We start from the raw sequence: 24,270 nt of genomic DNA on the forward strand, positions 1-24,270 counted from the left end.
TTGGAATATAATAGAGACATTTAACGATTCAGTCGCCTACGCGCATCTTCAGTAGGAGCGGATTGGGGGTATACACATTCAAAATATGAACATGCTTGGTATCAATGACATGACCTATGAATATTTAAGATCAGCAACAGCACAGAATTCATATGATATGATTTTTTTCGAGGATATCAAATGTACAGTCGACATGCAATAGACACTCACGTATTAATGTGCATTGACAGCTACATCTTGAAAAATTTTCTACTGGTCGATTAAATGAGACAAGTCAGTGGAAAACTTATACAATAATTAGCGCATAGTGACTGCGAAAAAAAATTATCTGAAGCATGAAAGGTTGCATGTACATTTCAAGAATATAGAAAATCATATAATAATGAACATCAATGTCAAGTGTGTTGTGAATTTGTTGAAACTGCAAATGGACAGCGCGTGGTAGGTAGCGGTTGTAGTTTCCCTTAGGATGAGTAAATACCTTCTACCATTCCGAATCCTAAAATAGAAATGCCATTGATTTCATACCATTCTATTTTAAATTGTGTGTGGAAGTTCATTTTGAATGCGTTTCATATTCTTTCCATTTGACATCCATACGGTTACTTAACTATAAATAGAGAATATGTATGCACTGTCATGGAAGTCACAAAATTGTCTTCCAATATTAAATTTAATTCTTTTTCTTATTTACAAATATGAATGAAAATTTCAATGAATAGATTAATTAAAAGTAAACCAGCTTTCCGAATCATTATTTCAAAATACTTTAAATTCGTCGCTTTTTAAATCACTGATGAATGCTACAAACAGCTGTATTTAAAGGACATGAATAAAGCATGCTTAAAGAAGGAAATCCTTAAGCAAACGTTCAGTGGTTGGAATCAGTGGTCTGATTTCACATATTATAAAATATGCAAATAATATGGAAATCAATATGTTGTAACAATTAGAAATGAAATTTGCAATAATAATATTCAAAAATTGAAAAACTCTTTCAAAATAAATGATAAATATTAAGAAAATGAGCATTGTAAACGGATTTGTCAAAAACCTTTAAAGAGAACGTGTTTTAGTTTAAATTTAAACGTGAAATGAACACTTTAAAATATTAACTTTAAAATAAAGCAAAGACATGAAGAGAAAAAATATTCAAGTTTATTGTGAGACCCTTTTAGCGACAAGGACGTTGCAAGGTAGAAGAAGGTAAGGAGAATAATTTTCCATTTTTTTCATTTTTCAACTCATCCTTTCACTGCTAATGATCACTTTCAAATTTCTACTTTATTCATTTACAAATACCGATCACTAAATCTAAAGCCTAATTAATATTAATAATCTAATTTCCGCGTTAACATTATTTCATCAAAGTTGTATTCTGCTTCTCTTCAATAATCAACTGGTGCTTTTAGAAAATGAAGAGCATAATGGGAATGTGCAATTATTCTAAGCTTATTTTGGCGCTACACGTTTTGTGCTATGTAACCAAAACCATTGCACAGATGTATGATGATCAGGCCATCAAAGAAATGCAGAATCTAATTAGAATAAGTATAAACGCATTTTTATTTATCATTTGTCACCATTCAGAATTATATAAAATCATAAAAATCTAATTTATTTATTTCATTTATTTATTTACTTTAAAGTCATTTATTTACTGTTCTCCCAGTTTTGTTTTAATGTTTGCAAACTGTATGATGTAAATTCGAACTTTCTATATACAAAATTCCATTTCACTAATTAATACATAAATTTGAATGCCTTCAAACTTTCAATTTCATTTCTCACTACATTTCATAATTTATTGTTATAATAGGTAATGGCAGATATAGGGGGGAATTTCGTGAAAAACCGAATGAGTATGATGAACTGTTCAAAGAAAACTGGAGCGACAAAATAGGTAAGCATTTAGTCTCTTTTTTTATAAACTTCTTTTCAGTATTAATTCCAAAATGCTAAACTCCTATATTACAATTTTCTGCATTCAAATAAATTTTGATAGCTTTTCCATAATTTCCGTGAAAAATTAACACTTTTCTATAAATGACTATTGTCTGATTATTAGTGCAGTATTTTCGTAAAATAATGTTCAACCCAAAAGTGCACATTTTTGAAATTATTATCACTCATGTACAATAATTAACATTTTAGCAAGAGCAAGTACTATTATGGTCCTATTGGGATGTGTGCTTTACAGCGCATTAATTCTTATTTTCCGTTTCAATATTCCGAAGAAGTACAGAAAATACGTAAGAAAACAAATTTAAATAAAGAAAAAGTATAATAATATAAACATTTAGGTGAAAAAATTGAAGAACATAAATCGTTATTTCCATTCACTTCATGATGGAAGAAGAATTAAACGAATTCCTTGCAAAATGCGACCCAGGATGAAACGGAGGCGAAAGCTGCAGTTGGCATAACGCCGTGATTTCACCCTTATTATCAACTTATCGTCTATCGTTCATCATCACTTATTATCCAATGATTTCTGATTTACTTTTATTATCACTAATGTTCCAGTAACAAAATATTGAAATTTCAAAAACTGAAAAATATTTCCCGCTAATATATTTAATGTTTTCTGTTTTGAGGTGCATTTGCAATGCGCTTTTACTTTATAATTTATTTTACTCTTGTAAATAACTATTTTTGAAAATGTTCCATTAAATAATCTATAATTGATAAAGTAAAAATATTATTCAAATTGCGACAATTTTATAAAACATAGATTAACGGATAAAAATATGAATCTCAATATTATAAAACAGCGATCGTTCTATAGAAAGAGGTATAAGTTGTACCGATGGAAAAAACTTTAACAATAATTCGTAAAATTTATAAATAATAAAGAATTTTAAAAAAGAGGACAAAACAGAATTTACTTCACGAGCAACAGGCAATGAGCTAGTAGTATTGCACTGGATTCATTTTTGATGATCTTTTTTAGGACTGCTGCTTCTCGATCTGTCGATGTGCTCTGAGATTGCAGAGTAGCTTGTCGTCAACGCTAGTGTCCCATTTCAAGCATTGCAATATTCAGCGCTATCATGACTGCGAAATTATTTTTTATTTGTTTCAAATACTGTTCATTTTTTACTTTGTTGCTGATTTCATCTGAAGCACATGCATCTTGTTGTGTGCTGCGTGTAGCGTTGGTAGAGAAAGTGATTGAAATTGGAGCTGAGTCGCAAATCTTTCTATGCTTCATTATTAAAAGCGGTCGAAAGACACAAGCTCTGCTTTGTTTGGAAGTTGAGTAGCTAACGTGCGCATGGAGAGAAATGATCTACCGCCCACAGAACCACTCATCAATGTGATACAGTGCCTGTCTGTTATCAACTTTTTATTTATCGTTTAACATTTGAACTTCTCGGAAACTATGCCCACAATGCCATTTGCTGTCATTTGGAAACTGATCAAACAACACCCGACAGACAGACAGTGGTTGAAATTGTTCGTACCGAAATGTTGTACAAGTGTTACAGTATGCTTTAAAAACAATCAAGTATTAATTTTACTAGCAACATGTACTGCTATTGAATAAGTGAAGCAAAAGTGTAATAATTTTTTTAATTGTAAATCTCTTTCATCATAATTTATTGTTGCTTGACTTTATTAAATTGAAAAGCCAAAAAGGACAGATTTCTGAACACAGACGTTTGATGCTGTTTCAGGTAAATGAATGTAAGCGACAGAAGGTGAAAAAGCACTGCTAACCTTTCTTTGGATTGAATTGTTTATTATTCTGTTTGTTTCATAGCGCATTACACTGTTGAAGCGATTTAATTTTTTCAGCTTATTTATAATTTGCCCGTAAAGCGTTTGAGTTTAAATTTCGTTGAAATTGCTGATATTGATCTCTTCTTCTTCTTCTTCTTCTTCTTCTTTTTCTTCTTCTTCTTCTTCTTCTTCTTTCTCATTTGAGTTGAAAATCGCTCGCAGGTTGTAATAAGTAGTAAGTTTATTTTTTTTACCCTCCCCCTCTCTATTCCATTAAAACGTTGCTAGTGCTTGTCATGTTTCAAACAGCAGATTCTCTATTTTTCTATACTATTTTTTTGCGTGTTGTTTTTTTGTTGAAGAAGTTTTAAAACTTTTGAAGTAATTTTTGAATTTATGTTGTTTGAAATTGTTAGTTTTTTTCTTTGGAGAATTTAATGGTTAAGTTGGTCGTAATGCAGGCGTTTGGTTTCTGCCAACCGGTACGGGAAATAAAGTTGCCATGTCGTCATGATCGTCATCCATCCATCCATCCATCTATCCATCCATCCATTTGTCCATCTGTCCAAAGTCATGTTGCGCGCATTTCAATTGAACGGCAAAGAAAGCTTGTCTGGAAACAATTAATCACAACCGTTGTGATATTATAAATAATGCCTGCTGTGTGTTGTTTCGTGCAGTTTTGTTTCGTTCGTTCGTTCGTTCGTTCAGTTCAGTTCAGCTCAGTTCAGTTCAGTTCAGTGTTGTTGCACCGCTTCTCCAGAGCAGTATAATTCATTGTTTGCTTGTTTTGTTGTTGTTGTTGTTGTTTTGCTTCATCGTAGACGCTTCAGTTGTTTCGTCTGTTGCTTGAAGAAGGTGATGTTATTGTGGGCGTGTGCAGTTTGGTTGGGAAAAATTATTTTTTTTTCTCTACACTATTCTTCTCGTCGTGAATTCAACCAACTGCCTGCTACCCCCTACCCCTTCTCTCTCCCCACCCTCCCCCTCTTCCCCCAATCTCTCTCTCTCTCTGTCTGTTTCTCTTTTTCTCCCCTAAACCAACCAAACGACCTATTCCGCCTTTGCGCGTAGTTTGTGGGACTATTTTTAACATTTTGTAAAACTTGTTTGTATAATCTGTTTTTCAGGCGCGGCCTTGCTTCGCAGCCGCCGTCGTTTTGCTTAACCGTGTTTTGTCAAGCAATAGCAGCAGCAGCAGCAGCAGCAGCAACAGCAACAGCAACAGCAATAGCAGCAGCAGCAACAGCAGCAGCAGCAGCAGCAGCGAAGCAGCAGCATCGGTTTGTGCTGTTGATAAGAACGGCCGGCGGTGAATAATTATTAGCAAGTTGCTCGTGTCAAACGGCAGTAAAGTGAAAACGACAACAGCGTTGCCTGACGTGCCGAATAAGATGCAAGCATATTAATGAAAAGCGACAGTGCGAAGAAGAGCGACGACGTCGACGTTTGCAAAGCTGTTCACTTGACGCCGCTCTTCTGTCCAACCATCAGCCAGACCACGTCTGCCCACTAGGCCAGGCGACCGTCGGTCGGATTGGCCAGTCGAGTGGAACCTTTTCAACTTTTACTGGAGTCAGTCTGAGCTGCAGAGTCAGAGACTTGGCCACCGCCCGGGTCGGCGGCCATGCTGCACCAACAACAACAGCTGTTGTTGGACGTGCTTGAAGAGGGCAACTTGTCCAAAGCGGGCGACCTGTTCGCCATTGCCGACTGGGATATTGTTACCGTTTTGCCCGGTGCTTTGCCAAAATTGAAACAGCTCATCGCCAATCCTACATACCTAGCCGATGATAGTGAACAAAGTGTGGTCGAAATCACCATTGCACGCATCACATCTGCAATCAGGTATCAAAATAAAAATTATCACTATTATTTTCTGATAATTTTCCTCTTATTTTTGCCAGCAGTTTCGTGTTCTTTATTCAATTTAATAGTTTTCTTCATCAAACATGGCCATTTCACCACGTCATCACCATCTTTTACAACGAGTTGTCACTTTTATTCATTTTCTAGTCTTTCTCTTCCAGAGGGGACATTTATCAAATTTGATATTATTACCAGGCTAAAGAAAATGAGCGCTGATAAATCTTCTTTCTGCATATTATATATATATAGATTGCCTAGAGGAAAATTATTTCTCATCAAGCTTTTTTTTCAAAGCACATAGACACACACAAACTTGAACAAGAAATTATTCTAAATTCTTGTTCAAAGGGAATGAGAAAGAATGAAAGTATTTGTTTTCTGATTTGATTGTTCATCAAAGAAAAAAAAAGAAAGTGAAAATGATAAACAGATTTCATCTTTCATCATCATCAAATCAAATGGGAAATTAAACACAAAAAAATCTCTGCTTTTCTTCTTTTTCTTCTTCTTTTTCTATTCACTTTCAATAAATACAATGTGCTAATTATCAAAGCATTTAATTGTGCTTTGGCAATGAGTAAGCAGGCAACCAAACAAAAAAAATTATATATATATATATATATATATATGGGGTAATGTTATCTGAGAAATTCTGTCAGGGTCGTATTAATGCATTTCACATCACGACGGTGTTTTAGAATTTGACGTCGACGTCGTCTATCGGTGTCAATCACTGTTCTAAAGTTTTTAGCAAACAATACCATTTTTGAAACATGTCACCACTGTGCTTGTGATGATATTCATTCAGGATATATGCACATTATTGTAGAAATATAATTCCAAATCCAGAATTGTGACACAATTTTTCTTTGCCCTCTGAACAGGAAAATTATTAATAATTATTAATTATAAATCAAATTCATTTTGAAATTAACATGTAAAAATGAAATTATTCACTTTTTTCTTCAACAACTGATAAAAATTTACACTACTTGTTTATCATGTATAATTACAATCAGTTTGAAATTATGAAATATTTAACTTGGGAATATTTTATTTTGCAATATCAATATTGAAGTAATAAAAAATAATTGAAAAATTGTAGATTGAAAGCAATAAAATGAAACAACAGCAACAATTTTTAAAATAAAATTTCAACTTCTTTCAAAAATAATGAAACATTATGTTACAAATGCCTTTGTCTGCGTTAGCTTCTATTACGCTTACGGCTATTGATTATTTGTTAAAAAGAATAAAAAAGAAAGAAAGTATTCATTCCCAGTAATAGTAATAATAATAGTAATAGTAGTAAAGTTTTATTATTTAGTGACAGCTTGCGAGTAAACAGCAGATGGCTTTTAAAAGCTTCAAAATGGTTGCCAAAAGTCTGAGTTTGCCTGGCACAGAAAAACTCGGTCAAAGATAAAGAAAGCAAATAATAAATAGTGTATATAGCATGTCAAGCGACAAAGAACTTATTATTATTATTATTCAAATACACCAATATAAAAAGGAAAGCACAAAATTATTATCACACTAAAATTATTCAACAAACAAATTAACAATCAATTTGAATATACATATATATATATATATATATATATATGAACTTGAAAAATTTCTTCCTTTTTTTAGAATAAATAACCACCATTTAATAGACGATGAATTAACCGTTTTTCGTCATTGTATTTGTCATTTTAAGCTGTACCGTTAACTGATATAGATATAGTGTTTTAAGTGAGTGATCTTTGAAATTTTCCCTATTTACTCAACTGACTGAGCATATTTGTCCAATGTGTTTTTTCTCTTTGTAAAATACAATTCATTTGAACGAAAATTGAATTTTATAAAAAAAATACATTAAAAAAATTATCTTTAAAGTTAATCATATTATAATAAAGTTCAATGTGTAACCACCCTTCCTGTCTTAAAAATTATACATTCTCATATCTGGATAGATTCGTCATCATTTTGTGACTGGAGATTGAATTCAATTTCAGAGAAACAAATTCCATTGAAACGTACGCGCCACATCTGGTCGATTTGCTGCAATATTTGTTGGGATTCAGTTTCACAAAGTCAAAGAAAACCGGCGGCGACGCTCCTCATGCGAAAATTGCCGCCGACCTACTCAGCTGCCTTTTCCTGGTACATATGAGCCAGATGTTTTATTCAATAAATTTATCATTTTGAATAAATTTTTTCCAGCATTACTCGATGAAATCGGTAATGATGCTCACAATTCCAGTTGCCGTTCAAATTTTGAGCAAAGACTGCGACGATCTGATACGCAGCACCAGCAGCTATTTATCTTTGGCAGCTATTCACAACGAACACACTGTTGGAAGATACGCTTCATCAATCATTCGAAGCGTTAAACGAGGTAAATTGCAATTCAATTCCACCTCAGGGTACAACTTTTCACGTCATACATACATCGTGCAAAATATGAAAATTCCTTTCATCTGTGGATAATGTTTTCCTCTCCCCCTTTTTTTTTCAATTCAGGAAATTTCTATTTAATTCGTATACTGAATCAAATATACCAAGTGAACAAAGAACCATTTCATGCAAATTTGAATGGCCTGATGGAACTTTTTGATAAATGTGAACAAGCGGAAAAAGTAACTCTACTACAATTGTGCGCTTCAATTGCATCAACCAAGCCAGAAGTATAATATTACTTTTTTTCCCCACTTTCTCTTAAAATGATCATTTTCAATTCGACAAATTGAATGGCAATTCCATTTGAACAGATATTGGTGCCGCATTTTTCAAAATTCAAAAGTTGCCTGTCGGAATTTTCCACTTGCTTTGCCGTTTTGGGAATTTATGCAAATTTAATTGAACAAAACATGACCGAACACTTGGGTGATCATGTGAACGCTTTGAGCAAAGCCGGTGAATTTATCCCATCATCCCAGATGCCAGTTTTGGCTAAAGTTATTGCCAAAATTGGCATTGCACACAAAGTAATCTTCTTCTTTGTTTTTGTATTTTTGGTTTTGGAAAATATTGCTCCGTCGAAATTATTTTCTTTCAAACTGTTCAATGAAATTATTTCAGCTCTTTGCTCAAGATATTGCCAATTATTTGATCGTTTTGTGCTACAAAGTTGAGGCAAATTTTCTGCAACCAGTGCTCAACGAATTGGACACTTATTCAGCATCGTATCCAGCAACAGTTCGCCCCTATGTTCAAGAACTGACGCAGTTGACCAAAGACAAAGCACCCAACGTCAGAGCACTGACTCATCGAATTAGAGCGAATTGCTGGTAAGTTTTCTTTTTGTTTGAAAAATTCTCTTAAGCCTAGGATTGAGTATAGGATTTGGTTTGTTTTCACGGATGCTTTTACCTAATTGTTTTTTGTTCATTTGTTCTTCTGGAGAAAAATTCAATATTTTCACATATTTCACCAAAAAAATATCATTACAAACAGATTACAAAGATTACTAGTGTGGTGAATTATTTACAGTCAGAGATGTACTAATTCCATTTGAAATATTGAATAGCTAATTTAGTGAAAGTCTTGTGACAGCATTAAAATAATCCTCATAGTTTTGCGTAAATAATAAAACTGCCCGTACAATAATAATACAATTTCATTATTCACCAGACATTGTACAGATGATATTTGCAGAGTTGATATCAACAACAGTTACTGTAAAATTACTCTTAATTGTATTATACTGTGATAATTCAAAATTAAAATTATACCGTATTTATAATAAGAAATGAAAGGTGTAATTTTTGCTGTTTTTTTTGTTGCTTACCTTTCGATTTTGCTGGAATCTTTCGCGTTGCTTTTTCCTTTCCGCCATTTCAAAGTAAGCAGCTAACCAACTTTGCAAGTTTAGCTCAGCAAGTGCTGCGGGTACCAGCTGGAATGCCATCGAGACGACGACAATTGAAAAGCCCTGCCCACCTAAAACAGAAATCTCACAACCAGTTAAAGAGTTCCAAAGTGCGTGTGGAAATGAACGGTTAAATCAAAATGCCACTCCCGGTTTACCCGTGAGAAATTCATCACGAATCTTCGTCAATGCAAATGAACTGCCATCGTTGTTACCTCCGCCACCAACTGGGATGTCAAAGTTAGATATGGATATAAAATTTTTTGCAAAGAGACAAAATGACAAAATTCATTCATCTTCAACTGTATTTTCGTATGACAAATTGCTGTTTTTTTTCTTTATTTTAAGAGTTTCTTCACCGAATCGCTACAGTTCTGGGAGATGTGGATTATATTCGTCGACAGAAATTTCACAAAGTCAAATGACCCGTGTGCAACAGCTGGAAAGGATTCGACAAGAACTGCCAACACCGACACATGTGGATGATTTTGATTTTGAAAATCGAGATAATTCAAACTTGCATCATCCGGACAGATTGACAGACAAGGCGAAACGATTGCACGACATCACCGAACCACTGCTCGAAGTGAATCGGAGCAAAAAACGTACCGAAGTGCAAGGGAAATACGACTGGCGTTCTTGCAAGCTGAAATATACGGGCGCCCAGTCGGTACCCATGTCTCGGAAATTGCGCATCAGTAAAATGACCAGTCGTCTGTTGTTCTGTTCAAGCAGCGCTTCGAACAAGCGCGAAGGATTTTTCAGTTCCAAAACCGCTGCCCTTCCTTTAGTCTCTTCCATGGGCACCAAATATTGTCACAATGTCCACTCTGCAATACCGTTCAATCGGTACAGTCCGGCGGTGTCAGAGCGTCAAAGTATCCCGGCTAATGTTGAGATTCCAAAAAATTTAACTCATTTTGGACAGGAAATGGTCGACGCGTGCACTCAGTCGACAAGCATTTTTCAAACAATCATTGCTAACCAAAATGAACACGCTCCCAATGAACCAGTTCAGTTCGACTTTTCTGCTTTTGCTCTTGCACATCTATCATGTAGATTGCATGAAATGAAATTTATTTGATTATTATTGTAGGTGAACAATTTCAAAAATGATGCCATTCGTCAATTCTGTGAAAAGCATATGCCCAAAATTGAGAACTACATCATCGATGTGCGAGCCAAATTCCCGGTTCCATGTCTTTGCACAGTGGAAGGTGTGCAGTCGGTTTTGTTTGCAACGATGTGTGTAACTGTCCCATTGAGAGGAGTTGTTATTTCAGAACGCGGCCGAAATCAAAGTGTGCGAGTTCATTTTTCCTGCCAAGAAAGGGGTATACATTGTTTATACAGCAGCACATTCTTCGTTTTCAAAACAAAGCATCCGAGCTTATGGCTTCACGTGATGTTCCTGCATCTACAAGTAAATACGAATTATTATTGCCAACAACAGTTGTGTGCATTAACGATGTTCTGAGTGTTACTTGTTTCAACGTCAATTTTCAATGGCCATCATCACTAATAACGCATTTTTTTATGATTAAGGTGCAATCGTCGACAACGCTCAGTCAGTCACAAGAAGCGGTGAAAAAGTTGAAAGCATGTTGGGAATGTTTGTCGTCGGCTATGTCCAAATCAAAAACGTTTACAGCATTGGTCACCTCTGCCTTTCCTACATTTAAAGTATGAACATTTGTTTTAAAATTCAAAATGAAAACTCTACATATTATGTTTGTAATATTTCAATTTAAAATAAAACAACTAGAATAAGTACAAATATTGTCATTCAAGTCGACTTTTTCTAGGATCAGCAAATATTTTCCAACGAACTGCAGAATGCTCGTTATTTTGATAAATTTGCTTACAATGAAGCCAAAAAGAAATGGTGTTGCTTTGCATGCAATCAGCCAGAGCGCGTGCAAAATTTTTTGACTCAAACAAATGCACCAGTTATTGAAGTATGTCCTGGAAGATTTCAATTAATATTATTTATTGATTGCAATTAATTACGTAAAACTGTTCAACTTACTCTATACAGGGTCAGTTGAAAGAAAAAAGAGGACGTTGGAAATTTCTGAAACGATGGCGAACCAAATATTTCACTTTGTCCAGCGCATCACTGTCGTATCAGGGAAATTCGAATGAACCTGAAAATTGGCCATCTATTGAGCTGAGATCAATTCGATCCGTGAAATCTGTACGAAATAACAAAAGACGTCGCAGTATTCCAAATGCATTTGAAATTTTCACCGACGACAATTGCTCCTACATGCTGAAAGCTAAAGATGGCAAAAATGCCGAAGAATGGTTTCAATGTTTGCAGATTGGCGTTGCTCAAGCTCATCGAGATTGACACACAATTTAAGAATGGCTTGGCAAAAATTACTTTATTTATTATTTCACTTTGCTTACGAATCTTACGCCACACTCACTTTTTGCAGTATTTCCGGTTTGCGCATTAACTACGCAATTTGTTTTTCGAGTATTTTAGCTGGTGCACTGCATTTCAACGTTCCACACTTTTTATTATTATTATTATTCAACTAATTATATATTATTATATATTATATATATATATATTAAAGAAGCGCAACTTCTGTGTTTTGTATAAATAATCATAAATTAAGAATATTTCTCAAGCTCCACCTAACTTTAGTGGAATCCGATTTTCTCGAATATTCATCTTCAGCATCATTTCTTGTTTGAGATGTGAATGAATTCCGAACCAACTCCAAAGCTTGGCGAATCTTAAATACTTACTCTGTAGAATAGCAATTTTTCCAATTTCCTTCCAGGCTATTTTACCTCTCGCAAACTGACCACACCCACGAGGCTTCCCAGTGAAGTTACATACGCGCTTGTTATACCCAGTTGATTGAACAACATGCTCGCTTGCATCACATTGGTGTTTTCAACCAGCTGAAATGGAGCTGGATCCAATATGTCCATGTTTATCTGAACTTTTGAATCAAGTTGCTCCGCTTCCCATTGCCGTCTCTGAAGAATAACGGATCATTTTAAATTTCATATAATTCTCAACAACAACAACAACAACAATAGTTTTGATTGATAAGTAAAAACGAAAATTACTTCTTTTCCGACTAAATCAATCACAGTTTGCTGAACAAACTTTTCAGCTAATGTATTGCTTTTACCAGATAAACCTTGAATCAAATATAAAAAAGAAAAATGATATAAAGAAAATAATGAATTAATAATACAAATAAATTATACAGTTGAACAGTGATCGTGTTGTCATCAACGATCTTGCAGCAGCAATTGTGTTCATATTTTCCAAATTTTTCCATTCCCACTGTTCTGAATGTTGGTCAGACGTATTATTATTATTATTATTTTCCACATTTATCATAAGATCCTGTGTTACTTTTGCGGAACTTTCCTGAACAACAGCATTTAAACAAATTGAAAAAAAAAATCCATTTTCAACCTGCTGCAATTCATTTGATTTCACTCGAGATACAGTGAAGCGACTTCGTTTTTCAGGTTTCTTCTCTTCTGCACGGTTCTTGAATTCTTGCAAACGTCTCAGCGCTTCTTGCTTACGAGGTACTACTCCAACTTTTGCGTTCAGCATTTTATCCAATTGACTTCTTTGAACAGAACCGAGCAAAATCATCGTCGCTAAATGCAACCGATGATGCAAATTAAAATTACACGAAATATTATTTTTCACAATTTTCAAGCAGGATATTTTTTACGTGTTGTCTTTATTATGATCAAATTAAATATTGTTCTTACTCGAATCTTTTACCAAAGGAAAACATAATACTTTTGGGAGTTCTATAAGCAAATCTTGAACTTCTCGATAAGTAGCCTCCAGTGTAACATATCGAACGTCCTTCACCATAATTTGTCCAACTTCCAAATTACGAATGCTTAAACAAAACATAAAGCTATTAATTTCAAACACTCGTCATCATCATATATATTTTTTTTATTTAAAATATAATTCATCGAACATTATTTATTCAAATTCATCTTACTGTCGAGGAATTCGCTTTTTCACTTTAAAGCACGGCAGACCACTTAACTCGATTATACTAACATAAAGACTGGACTGCACTGATTCACAAATTGAAACCGCAATAAGCACTGTTAGCTAAAATGGAATAAAAGTTAATAATTACTTCAATGATGATGAGCAAGTACTACTGGCAAAGCTTTGAAAATTGAAAAACGATTTAATATGTTTTAAAATTCATATACCATTTCCCCCATATCTGAAATAATTCAGTCCATAATATTATTCAGGTTGTCCGATTTCGTCAGCAACAATATTTATAAATTTCTTTTTATAACTAAATTAAACAACCCGTCGTCTAGGGTAGTTGTCTACTTACAAGCATAGGTAGCATGTATTGAACTTCGCCTGTTAATTCTAAAGTAACCACAGAAACTGAAATTGCATGTGTAACTGCTCCAACAAATGCCGCAGCTCCTGCAAAGAAAAGCAAAAGAATACAACTAACTACTGCACTATTTTGTAATCTTTCTCACCGACAACAGCATATGCACCAGGAATAATGGGACTGACTTCACCATCATTTCGAAGTCCTTCAGGAAAGGCAACTGTCATCGCTTCGCCGAGAAGACGGCCAAACGCTGCACCTGAAATATTCAAAAGAAAAAAAAAGAACTAACATTTTTCTATCAAATTTTATTAATAAAAAATTATTGATACCAATCACAAAGACTGGCATGTACACTCCACATGGTATTGGTAAAGTTAAAATAACGGCCATTATCCATAACTGAAATGATGATGGTAGAAATTAAAAACTCTGACACAAACTTTAAATCAAAAAAACACACATTACCAAATTCAAAGCATAAAGGGGCAGAACAAGAAATACACTTATTCTATCAATAGACCAGTGCTCGATAAGTCTGCTATCGATAGATGTGTAATTTTTTAAATTCCATGACACATTGCTCAACAGTTCAGGAACTGTTTCACTTGGAATTAGCTAAATTCAAAAAAATAATTGAATCAATACTTGAATCAATCAATCAATCAATCAGTGTTTCATGAATAAGAACTTACTCCACCTGCAAAATAATGGCCATATCCCATGGGACACATTAGCGACATAATTATTATGACAATTATTGCAGAATAACAGACAGGTCTGCAAATGTTTGAACATTAATAAAATCAGAACAATAAACGGTGCATTCAGTTATATAAATATAAATATATATATATTGAAAAAATTGCATTAGAATGTGAACATTTTGTCTTTGAAAAGTTCAATTAACATTAACAAAATGCGACCTTTCATGATCAAAAATTGAATAAAACATCTCACAATTACCTTGAAATATAATAAGTATGATTTTCGATCAACTGAATTGTGTGTGATCAACTCCAGCTCAATGACTCACTCACCTGTCATTTAATAGCTTTCGAATTCGCTTGCTCCCTGTAACTTTTTTCATAATCATTCGATGTAGTTGAATAAATAAAATAGCCAAAAAACCGCAAAATATCCTTAAATAAATTTTTATAAGATTTGTAATTTGTAAAAAAACTTCCATAACTTTTTTGTAAAATAAACTTAAATAGATATTAAAAAATTGTAAAAATAGTGATATATAATTAAATAGCAGCATTAGTAATTAATGAAAACAAGTAATTAAAGTATTCAGAAGAAGAGCAAGATCCGTGATAAAAGTTACAATTACCCAAGCAGTGCAAAAGCGAAAAGCTCTTTAGGATCAAATGGATAATCTTTCGGGAAATATGTTCGGCTTAGTTCAACCAATGTACCTGTTCAATTGAATCAATTACAAGAAAAAAAAACTGAATACAGTTATTGTCATATGCCTACTGCTTTCGTGTAACAAGTAGGCTAAGAAGCGAAAAGTTACGGTGCTCGTGACGCTGGCTATAAATCCACGCCAGTAGCCTTGAAGTGGAAAGCAGACTGACGTAATTTCAATGCTGAACAGTACGCCTAAACAATTCACTGTTGAACATTCATCATCAACATACACATTATTATTAAACAATCATTTAGCAGTTGCTATTTTTAATTAAATTTAGAATTTTTAATCCAAAATAAATTAATTCAATTTGAAAATTTTTTCATACCTCCAATTGGTGTTCCAAGAGTGCACGCAATACCAACGGCGCTAGCGGCAGCTAATATTTCATTCGATATTCGATTTTGAACCTTCAAATGAAAGTAAGCCAAATATAATCGGTGTCGCTTGGGCCAAGTCTTACTTCAGTGTTTTTCAGATGCGAGCCTGCTCTGCTCGCTTTGTTCAGTAGTGTAGCAAGCATCACGGCAATATGCACAAAAGGATCCTAAACAAATATTAATTATGAAATTCAGTTTAACCATTGTCAGATAAGAAATTTCAAAAATTCATCTACTTCTTTCCCCAGCGGCAACCCACTACCAAGTATTAAAATCAAGACAACAGTCTTGCATATCAACACTCGACAAGACAAGTATTCTTTCAAATTTAAGCCTCCTAAAATGGTCTTGATCACTGGAATCCCTGATCCTAAATTGAAAAAAAAGAAACTGAAAATTTTTTGTCATAATAAAAAATTGTAAAATTAAACCAGCTGCTTCTGGACTTATGTAATGGCATGCAGCGGTTGATATAGAGATGAAAAGTAACGTGTATATGACCCAAACGACTGGCTGAGCTATCGGATGCAACGCAGCCGCTCGTAAATAAAGCCACATGTGCACTAAATAGGAATCAAAATTAATCAATTTCAATAAATTCATCCCAAGTAATACTGCTCATTTTGTGCACATGTATGCTTTTTCATGATAAGTATGCTAATTTTATTCAAGTTATCAAGATAATTAAATATTCTTCACGTTCACTGTGAAAGCTGCTCAATCAATCTTTACAACATTACTGGTTAAATTAAATAGATAAAGTTATTTATTTTAATATTAATTTAGTATTTCTGGTGCATCATTTTTTCAACGACATCAATGACAACAAAATAAAACAAAAGTTAGATTAAATCACCTCACGCTACATTGTAGCAAGAAAGAAAAAAAAATAATCAAGTAAAATTATCAAAATGAGAATAGAAAATTCCAATATACTCACGCATTCTGAGCTTTTCTGCGCAAAGGTCAATTGTGAAACTCAACGTTCCCATAAAAATTCCCAGAAGAATTAGCTGAATCCAAACTTCTTGCAATTTTTCCATAACAGCACTCCATAATCCATAATGTCTAGCTGTGAAAATAGCCGAAATTAATGGAATAAAATTTAAAAAGAATGCTTAACACAAAATATATACGATTGCGTTTTGAAGTTTTAGCTTCGTTCGATTGAAAATCGTCAGTGTTGATTAGAAACAATTCAGCATCCATCATTCGTTCAGCTAAAGTATGTAAAGCTACAGCTAAAAGCTAAAATATCCCCACATTTCTTCTACTTTTTATTTTTCTTCTTTTTTCACCTTACTTTTTATTATTAAACGGTTCAGAATATTCAGTAATAAAATAATGTTTCTTTAAATTTTAGCAGGCTGCAATAAGCATTGTCAGGTGTGGTTGGAAGTGAAACTTGTTTGAAACGGTGCTATACAACTGGTTTCTTATTGATCAATTGCAACGCTAATGGTAAACAAATTATGTAGTTCATTGTTTCTCACCTATCTGAAATTAGATAAGAAATGAATACAATGTTTCCCCATTCATTTCTTCATTCATTCATTTTTATGCATAATTTAAAAAGCCAACAACAACAACAAGACAAAAATTACTACATCCCTGAAGCATCAAACGGTTGTTGATCGATTCTTTGATTTGGTAACAGCAATATTTGAAAATAAGTTGAACACCTCTTGTTCGTTTTTAACATTCAAATTTGATATTCAAATATTTGATATTTTGATAAAATATTCATATCAGTGTAAAACAGCATATTTGGATTACAAATTTCCACTTTAAAACAATACCAATGATGAAATGTGGAAATTGATCATTTAACAATTGTCCAGTTAATGTGACACAAAAAAAATTTGCTAATATTAATTAACAGTGTTCATTTTTGTAAAGCGTGGGGTGTGTAACAAGAAAATCATTAAAATCGAATCAGAAAAAAAACTGACAGTAATTTACTGTGTTGTTCAACGTGAACACAAAAAATGGTGCCACTGTAGCAGTGGTGCTTGATCTTCATTAATTTGCAAAGTGATCAGTTGTTGCTGAACGCTTGTCAGTGAAGTGTCGTGTTGATTTACGGTCAGGATGATTTTGAGAAATGGCTGCCAATTTTCCCTACCGCAGAGTATTGGAAAATATTTTTCTCAACTGACAAGCACTGTACAGTGGAAAAAAGCATAATATACAGCAAACAATTGCCAAGCTTGGCTAGTTGAAATGTTTGTTCACCGACGTTTTCTTATCAACGTCGTCTATTCAAATTCTTCTTTTACATTTTTACCAAGTCAACAAAATGTTAAATGTATTTTTTTCGTTTCAAAAAAAATCCATAACCTGACATTATTTTTCAATGAAAGAAAATAATAAAAAGAAATGTTTTTTCCCACTTTATCAAATTTGAAATTATTTTTCCTCAATTCTACCACCACCTCTCTGCTATTAGCTACTACAGTACATCGGTAAAAATAATGATAATAAAGGAAAAAACACCAACAAAATTTTCCAAGCATAAAAGAAATTCATAATTTTTCATCAAAACGTTCAGCAACAAAGAAAAAGGTTGCAAAATGAGTTTTAATGGCTCTTTCATTTTCCACACTTCTCCTCCATTAAATTGAAAAAGAAATATCCCATTCAAATAAAGATACAATGTGGAACTTTTTCAGAATAAAAACCAGAATTGTGCAACAATTTTGCAAACAGCACTTGATTGCAAAAAGCAACAACCTGCGTAGTCAAAGCTGTAGTAGCAATTAAGAATAGAACAGCAGCATTCGACTGTCTGACTTTATGCGAAAAATTCTTCTTCAACCTTCTCTACTTGACCAAGTGAGCAACTTTATTTTTTTCTCTCTGTGTTTGCTTGCTGTGAAGTTTGTTTTTTTTCTTGTTCACAGCTAACAAATAGAATAAAAAAATAAACACGAACCTAATGGAATTTTGTTTTTTTGTTTTCGAAAACAACAAGCGGCTTGTTGATTTTGTTTGTTGTTCGCTATCACAATTACAGTACTACTTGTGAAAAATGAAACATTTTCTCAATTGCTTGACTTGGCAATAATAATAGTTCCAGTTTGGAATTGTGAGAGAAATATTCCAAGTCGTTTGATTGATCTGTGCCTTGAGAACATTCTCTCTTCCAGTCCGAACAGTGTGTACTGCTAAATGGGTTGCTCATTTCATACCACCAACGCCGCCGCCACCGCCACCGCCTCCATTACCGCCGACGGCAGCACAATCGCTCTTGCAATTTGCTAAACCAAGGCGCGGATTTTCCAGTTTATGCTCGACTAAAATTGTTTTCTCTTTGAAAATCTTGCCACAGCGCGCTTACATTGGAAATGCTCTGCAATTGGAAGATCCGACGAGATACAAGTGCAGTTGAGCTGCAAAAATTAGCTAGCTTCTGAAAAATACTGATCCAGCTCGTCGACCTCGACAACACCCCAATCTCCAGAACAAGAAACAAACCAACGACATTGCAAATGGACAATCTAAGCACCGACAACGATCAAAGCAAAAAACAAAAAGGTACCCTACTATTCCTCCTATTCCCCCCCTCCCTCTCTCCAATCCTCCAATTGCCTCTGATCAATTGAGCTTCAACTGTTATTGTTACAGTATACCGGAAATCGATGGAAAATGTTTACGAAATTTTGATCAACTGCATGTCCTCAGATTGGATGTTTCTCGCCGTTCTTGGAATACTGATGGGAACTTTCAGCTTTGGCATCGACAACTGCGTTCGAAAACTACGAAGCTGTAAGCCCAACCGTCAACACCCGCATACGGTCAATTTGTAGCATACCTTGAAAATTTTTCAGTTCACTTTTTCTTGATCTATCAGTCGGTCAAATGGGGAGTGGTTTTCCAATGGTGCACTTGGGTCGGCTTTGCGCTATTTTTGATCCTTTTCGCCGCCGGACTTTGTCACTACGTAGCACCGGACGCAGCAGGTAGCTTTTGCTGTGCTGCACTCGGATATTTGTTCTAATTGCACTGCTGAAAATAATAATAATAATGATAAGATAAATTTTCATTTTCACAACAATGAACATTCATCATTGAATTCAGATGACAAATTCGAGCTTGAATTTTATTCAACACGTTACGTATGATATATTTATATTAGCATTTGTTTTTGAGCAAGTTTTATTGTGCAAATACAACTATTAATTCTTCAAATTATGTATTCATGTAAAGAAAACGACAAAAATTTCAGGTTCCGGAATCCCAGAAATGAAAACACTTCTCCGCGGAGTGGTTCTGAAAGAATATCTCACTTTTCGTACGTTCATTGTTAAAGTGATCGGATTAACCATGGCACTGAGTAGTAGCCTTCCTTTGGGAAAAGAAGTACGTTGAATTTTTTGTTGCATTTATTTGAAAATTTAAATTTTTTTTGAAACCATTTGCTTTTGTAATGTTTCGTGTAAAAAGAAACATCCCATCGCTGAGAATATGATTAATTTACAAGATTTTATCAGTTAATTATGTACAGCACCTGCTTGTACAGCACTAATACGATACAGTTTTTGAGTGTGAATTGAAGAAATATTTAAATTTCATTTCAATTCCAAGTTCAAATTTGAAATTTCACACAAAATTATAATAAAAGTGAAAATGCGCAAGTAATTTTTCCACTTGTTATTCAGGGACCGTTTGTTCATATTGCAAGTCATTTGGCAACATTATTGTCAAAGTGGACGATTTTTATGCCGCATGCACAAGAAGTTGAGCAAATCAATCTTCTTGCACGATACACTTGGCATTGACAAATCTGACGAATTTTTTAGGACAGCTATTTGAATAAAGAAATACTAGCAGCAGCATGCGCCGTCGGAGTTGCAAGCACATACGGTGCTCCTGTAGGAGGTTCATTTGTTGTTCATTTGCATTTTCGCATTGCGTGACTGACCAACTTTCGTATATTAAAAATTATACCTTATCTAGGTGTCTTATTTAGCATAGAAGTGACGTCTGTGTTTTTTCCTTTGAGAAATTACTGGAGATGCTTTCTGGCAAGTCTTTGCAGCGCAATAGTGTTTCGGCTTTTGACCGTTGCCTTTGCCGAAGCAGGTAAGATATTCGTGCGCATTCGATCATGAATTGGATTTTATTCTTAAGCAACTGTCGAAGCATTTTGCCCTACATCATTCCCCGCTGAATTTCCATTTGATATCCTTTATTTAATTCCGGTGTGTTTACTTGGGTAAAGGAAAAAAATATTGCTTTTTCTCATCTGTTGAAAAATTATCAATTAATGATAATAATTTCTAGAGCAATGTGTGGCTTATTTGGCGCCGCATTCATCCACTTGTTCAAACTGTGGACTAAATTAATAAAACAAACTAAATGGGTACTGAACATAACAAAAAGAAGGTATAAATTTTAAAATTAAAAATGCGCAAAAAATGTACCATAAAATGAATAATTTTATTGAAAAATTTGTTTTTAAAATTTCAGTTTAGTTCGGCTTAGTTTCATTCAGCCTATTTTTAAGCCCATTCATCTACCCCGCTCTGGTGGTTCTGTTCATAGCTACGCTGAATTGTCCAGCACTTTATGGAAAATATTTTGCAGGAGGAGTATAGTATTTATGATGCAGAGTTTATTTTAAGCTCACTTATTTATTTAGTTAACTTCCAAAGAGTCTGTGGAGTACCTGTTTCAAAATTTTTCATGGACTAATGTGCCTAAAAATAGTACTATCAACGATAACATGAACAAATACTGGTCGTTGGAGAAAACCAATTTGTTTCTGCCATTAACACTGTTCACCATTAATATGGTATGCATTTGTGTATTAATTAAATTGACATCAAATTTCAATAAATTTCAGTTCTGGATGACAGCAATGTCGATTACAATGGCAGTTCCTTCCGGAACATTTATTCCCATATTTGTAACGGGTGACACACGCATTCATCTTACTCATTTGTAGTTTCTTCTGCTTCTTATATAAAAAAAATATGAAAAATTTAAATGTAAAATTAGTTTATAGCAATTACGGCAATTATTACAAACTAATGATGAATGAAAATTTGAATAATTTTGAACAAAACCAATTTATGCTCATATTAACCAATAATAATGATAAGCTATTATCGCTTCAGGCGCAGGATTTGGCAGACTATTTGGTGAAATTATTCCTATGATGTTTCCAAATGGACTTCCAACAATTAATGACGTTCCAAATATAACACCCGGTGGTTACGCCGTTATTGGTATTCAACTGAATATTATAGATTATTTACAATTCATTCGAATTTTTTTATCCACCATCCATTTTATTACAGGCGCAGCAGCTTTTTCTGGTTCAGTAACGCGGGCTATATCCACTTCTGTGGTTGTCATTGAAATGACAGGCCAGACAACTTACTTCTTGCCTACTATTGTAAAATACAATATGCTACGTTGATTAATTGAATTTTTTTTATCAAATTCCTTCAGATAGCTGTTTTGGTATCAAACGCTGTGTGCAGTAGATTAGAAAACTCATTGTACGATACAATCATTTGTAATAAAAAACTTCCATATTTACCACCAATTCCACCAACATCATCTGCGTATGTCAGCATGTGCATCGTCACACTGTTGCGACTTGTACTTTGTGCATTTCGTGTATTCTGTCTAGGGTTCACATGGTTACAGCGAAAGATATCATGATTGACACTGTCCATTATTTGACTTTGAACACAACTCTTGGAGAAATGGTCTTCTTAATGCGAAAGTATCCAAATTTAGACGTTTTTCCACTAGTTGACAGCAAAGGCAAGTTTACTAGAAAAAAAAAGAATTTTCGATATTTTATTCAATTGAAATACTGTAGAATCAATGATTTTACTTGGCTGCATCCGGACAAGCGAGCTGGTAAAGCTGATATGGCCAAAGCAGTCGAATGTGGAATTGTTCGAAGAAAAGTATCATCATTCACGATCGACAACAGACGATTCGAATTGCCTCAAAAGCAACAACAGCCTTTACAATAACAGTAGTTTGATAAAGAAAATTTTACTTCAGCAATCGGTGTGTGAACGCCCTGGTGAAGAAGCACTGGAATGGCTAAATGACAAGAATACCTTGCGAGATTCAAACGTGGAAGATTCTAGTCAGTTGGTCATCACTGAAGATTACTTTCAAGTCACTACTGTCAGTTATATTCTAGGCAAAAATATACAATCTGCTTTGAAAAGAAATCGAAATATGGTCTTGCTGCCACTTTTGAAACTTCATGAAGTAAGAAAAAGCTCATATAATTTCTTTTAGCAATGAACACAACGAATAACATACCGTTTTGTTGCAATTTTAACTAATCACTAATGCATTCGTGATGCAACGTATCTCTTGAGTTAGACGTGATTGATTGATTTTGGTTGCTGATGCTTCTGATGACCGCCCGAAGGATCTCAATTGCTGCAGGGTTTTCCCGTTGTCTGGGCACAAAAATATGCATAATTGATGCCGATCATCAAGTCAGCACACAACAAGATAAACTGTTCGTGACCACGTAATAAATTCCATTAGGTTGGGCCAGTTGATTTCATAGCTAATTGGGCGAGCATTGGAAAAATGATTTTCTTTCCATTAATATTACTATTACTACTCAATAATTTCTTTATGTAATGTTCAAAGTTGGATCCCCTGAAAAATAATCAGTTGAGCTAAACTTACATGCTATGCTATTAGGGCAAATCAACTATGCTAACAGCACATCACCGGCCCAGATAACAAACTATCATACAAACAAAATAAGACGAAATTAAATATACTGAACGTGGAAATTTGCACATTTGAACGTGTTGAAATTAAGTTTTGAAAAAAATATTTTTTTAAGAGGCGACACTCTCAAGAAGATACAAATACGGTAAGACAATCAATGCACATGTGTTAGCACCGATTGTGTAGAATGGATATTTCAGATTGAAAAATGGATATCTGGTCATTGGAATGACAAATTGAAGTATGACAATATCGAAATCGACCCAACCCCTGTTCAACTTCTGGAAAAAACCAGCCTGCACAAAATTCACACTCTCTTCTCTTTGCTCGGCCTGCACATTTTGTACGTGACCAAGCTTGGCAGACTTGTAGGTGTTGTCTCTTTGAAAGAGGTAAGAAGCACGTAGAATATTCATTGAATTGAACTGAATCGAAGAATCTTGATAATAAAAATTGCATTTACAGCTGAGAGAAGCTCTGGAAAATGTTCCCACTTTTGTTCGTTGAATTCAACTGTTCTTGGTGATTGTTGAATGAAAGACAATCAATTACTAGCACCTTTATTCATTGAAATTGTGCTAATTTCTTTTTCTTCTAAAATTAAAGTCCAATCAAATTATATTTATTTATATTTATAAACATTGAAATATCTATTTGTAGGCATTTGTTTCGAAAATATGCTTTTTTTGAATGTATAAGCAATAGTGACGCTTGAATTTCACCGTCGATTGATTTTCAATGAGAACAAACACAAGCATGCACCGTTATTAAATTTACCTGAACTATGAACAAACAAAAATATCGCATATGAAATCAGTGAAATGAGAATAGCGATTGATAAATATGAATAAAATAAATTAATAAATGAAATTAATTTTTTACTTTTCAATCGACATTGAGATCAACGGAGGGAAAAAAAAAGAA

The 24,270-nt window shown here is 34.0% G+C and overlaps 6 protein-coding genes across 6 annotated transcripts; 4 read left to right on the forward strand and 2 right to left on the reverse strand.

Moving 5' to 3' along the window:
• The first annotated feature begins 1,415 nt into the window (after positions 1-1,415).
• Positions 1,416-2,426, forward strand: Tsp_08567 (30S ribosomal protein S17). Its single transcript, XM_003373792.1, has 4 exons — positions 1,416-1,551; positions 1,820-1,903; positions 2,155-2,252; positions 2,304-2,426. Exons 1-4 carry the CDS (start codon positions 1,416-1,418, stop codon positions 2,424-2,426), a joined length of 441 nt encoding a protein of 146 aa, XP_003373840.1.
• Positions 2,427-5,216: 2,790 nt separating this feature from the next.
• Tsp_08568 (secreted esterase/lipase/thioesterase family protein) lies at positions 5,217-5,559 on the reverse strand. The gene is made up of 2 exons (XM_003373793.1): positions 5,510-5,559; positions 5,217-5,439 (listed from the first exon to the last, which is right to left on the reverse strand). Exons 1-2 carry the CDS (start codon positions 5,557-5,559, stop codon positions 5,217-5,219), a joined length of 273 nt encoding a protein of 90 aa, XP_003373841.1.
• Positions 5,560-7,812: 2,253 nt separating this feature from the next.
• Positions 7,813-11,804, forward strand: Tsp_08569 (protein melted). Its single transcript, XM_003373794.1, has 8 exons — positions 7,813-7,978; positions 8,104-8,219; positions 8,662-8,870; positions 9,455-10,463; positions 10,548-10,696; positions 10,735-11,134; positions 11,257-11,409; positions 11,490-11,804. The coding sequence occupies exons 1-8, from the start codon at positions 7,813-7,815 to the stop codon at positions 11,802-11,804; spliced, it is 2,517 nt and encodes an 838-aa protein (XP_003373842.1).
• Positions 11,805-11,913: 109 nt separating this feature from the next.
• Positions 11,914-17,101, reverse strand: Tsp_08570 (chloride channel protein 2). The gene is made up of 24 exons (XM_003373795.1): positions 17,045-17,101; positions 16,755-16,866; positions 16,559-16,690; positions 16,050-16,181; positions 15,855-15,988; positions 15,702-15,785; positions 15,567-15,648; positions 15,277-15,429; positions 15,158-15,242; positions 14,862-14,963; positions 14,517-14,601; positions 14,290-14,439; positions 14,154-14,223; positions 13,970-14,080; positions 13,809-13,910; positions 13,679-13,692; positions 13,456-13,571; positions 13,211-13,347; positions 12,900-13,093; positions 12,686-12,851; positions 12,542-12,615; positions 12,257-12,448; positions 12,103-12,198; positions 11,914-11,994 (listed from the first exon to the last, which is right to left on the reverse strand). The coding sequence occupies exons 1-24, from the start codon at positions 17,099-17,101 to the stop codon at positions 11,914-11,916; spliced, it is 2,661 nt and encodes an 886-aa protein (XP_003373843.1).
• Positions 17,102-19,259: 2,158 nt separating this feature from the next.
• On the forward strand, positions 19,260-20,537 carry Tsp_08571 (chloride channel protein 2). Its single transcript, XM_003373796.1, has 4 exons — positions 19,260-19,386; positions 19,449-19,580; positions 19,847-19,980; positions 20,421-20,537. Exons 1-4 carry the CDS (start codon positions 19,260-19,262, stop codon positions 20,535-20,537), a joined length of 510 nt encoding a protein of 169 aa, XP_003373844.1.
• Positions 20,538-20,635: 98 nt separating this feature from the next.
• On the forward strand, positions 20,636-23,853 carry Tsp_08572 (chloride transporter, chloride channel family). The gene is made up of 14 exons (XM_003373797.1): positions 20,636-20,703; positions 20,905-21,006; positions 21,091-21,217; positions 21,263-21,415; positions 21,467-21,536; positions 21,741-21,851; positions 21,924-22,021; positions 22,078-22,193; positions 22,262-22,402; positions 22,457-22,547; positions 22,648-22,863; positions 23,462-23,491; positions 23,547-23,738; positions 23,812-23,853. Exons 1-14 carry the CDS (start codon positions 20,636-20,638, stop codon positions 23,851-23,853), a joined length of 1,557 nt encoding a protein of 518 aa, XP_003373845.1.
• The last annotated feature ends 417 nt before the right edge of the window (positions 23,854-24,270 follow it).

This window comes from Trichinella spiralis (genome assembly GCF_000181795.1).
Source record: "Trichinella spiralis strain ISS 195 chromosome Unknown Scfld6, whole genome shotgun sequence".
Lineage (NCBI taxonomy): Eukaryota > Metazoa > Nematoda > Enoplea > Trichinellida > Trichinellidae > Trichinella > Trichinella spiralis.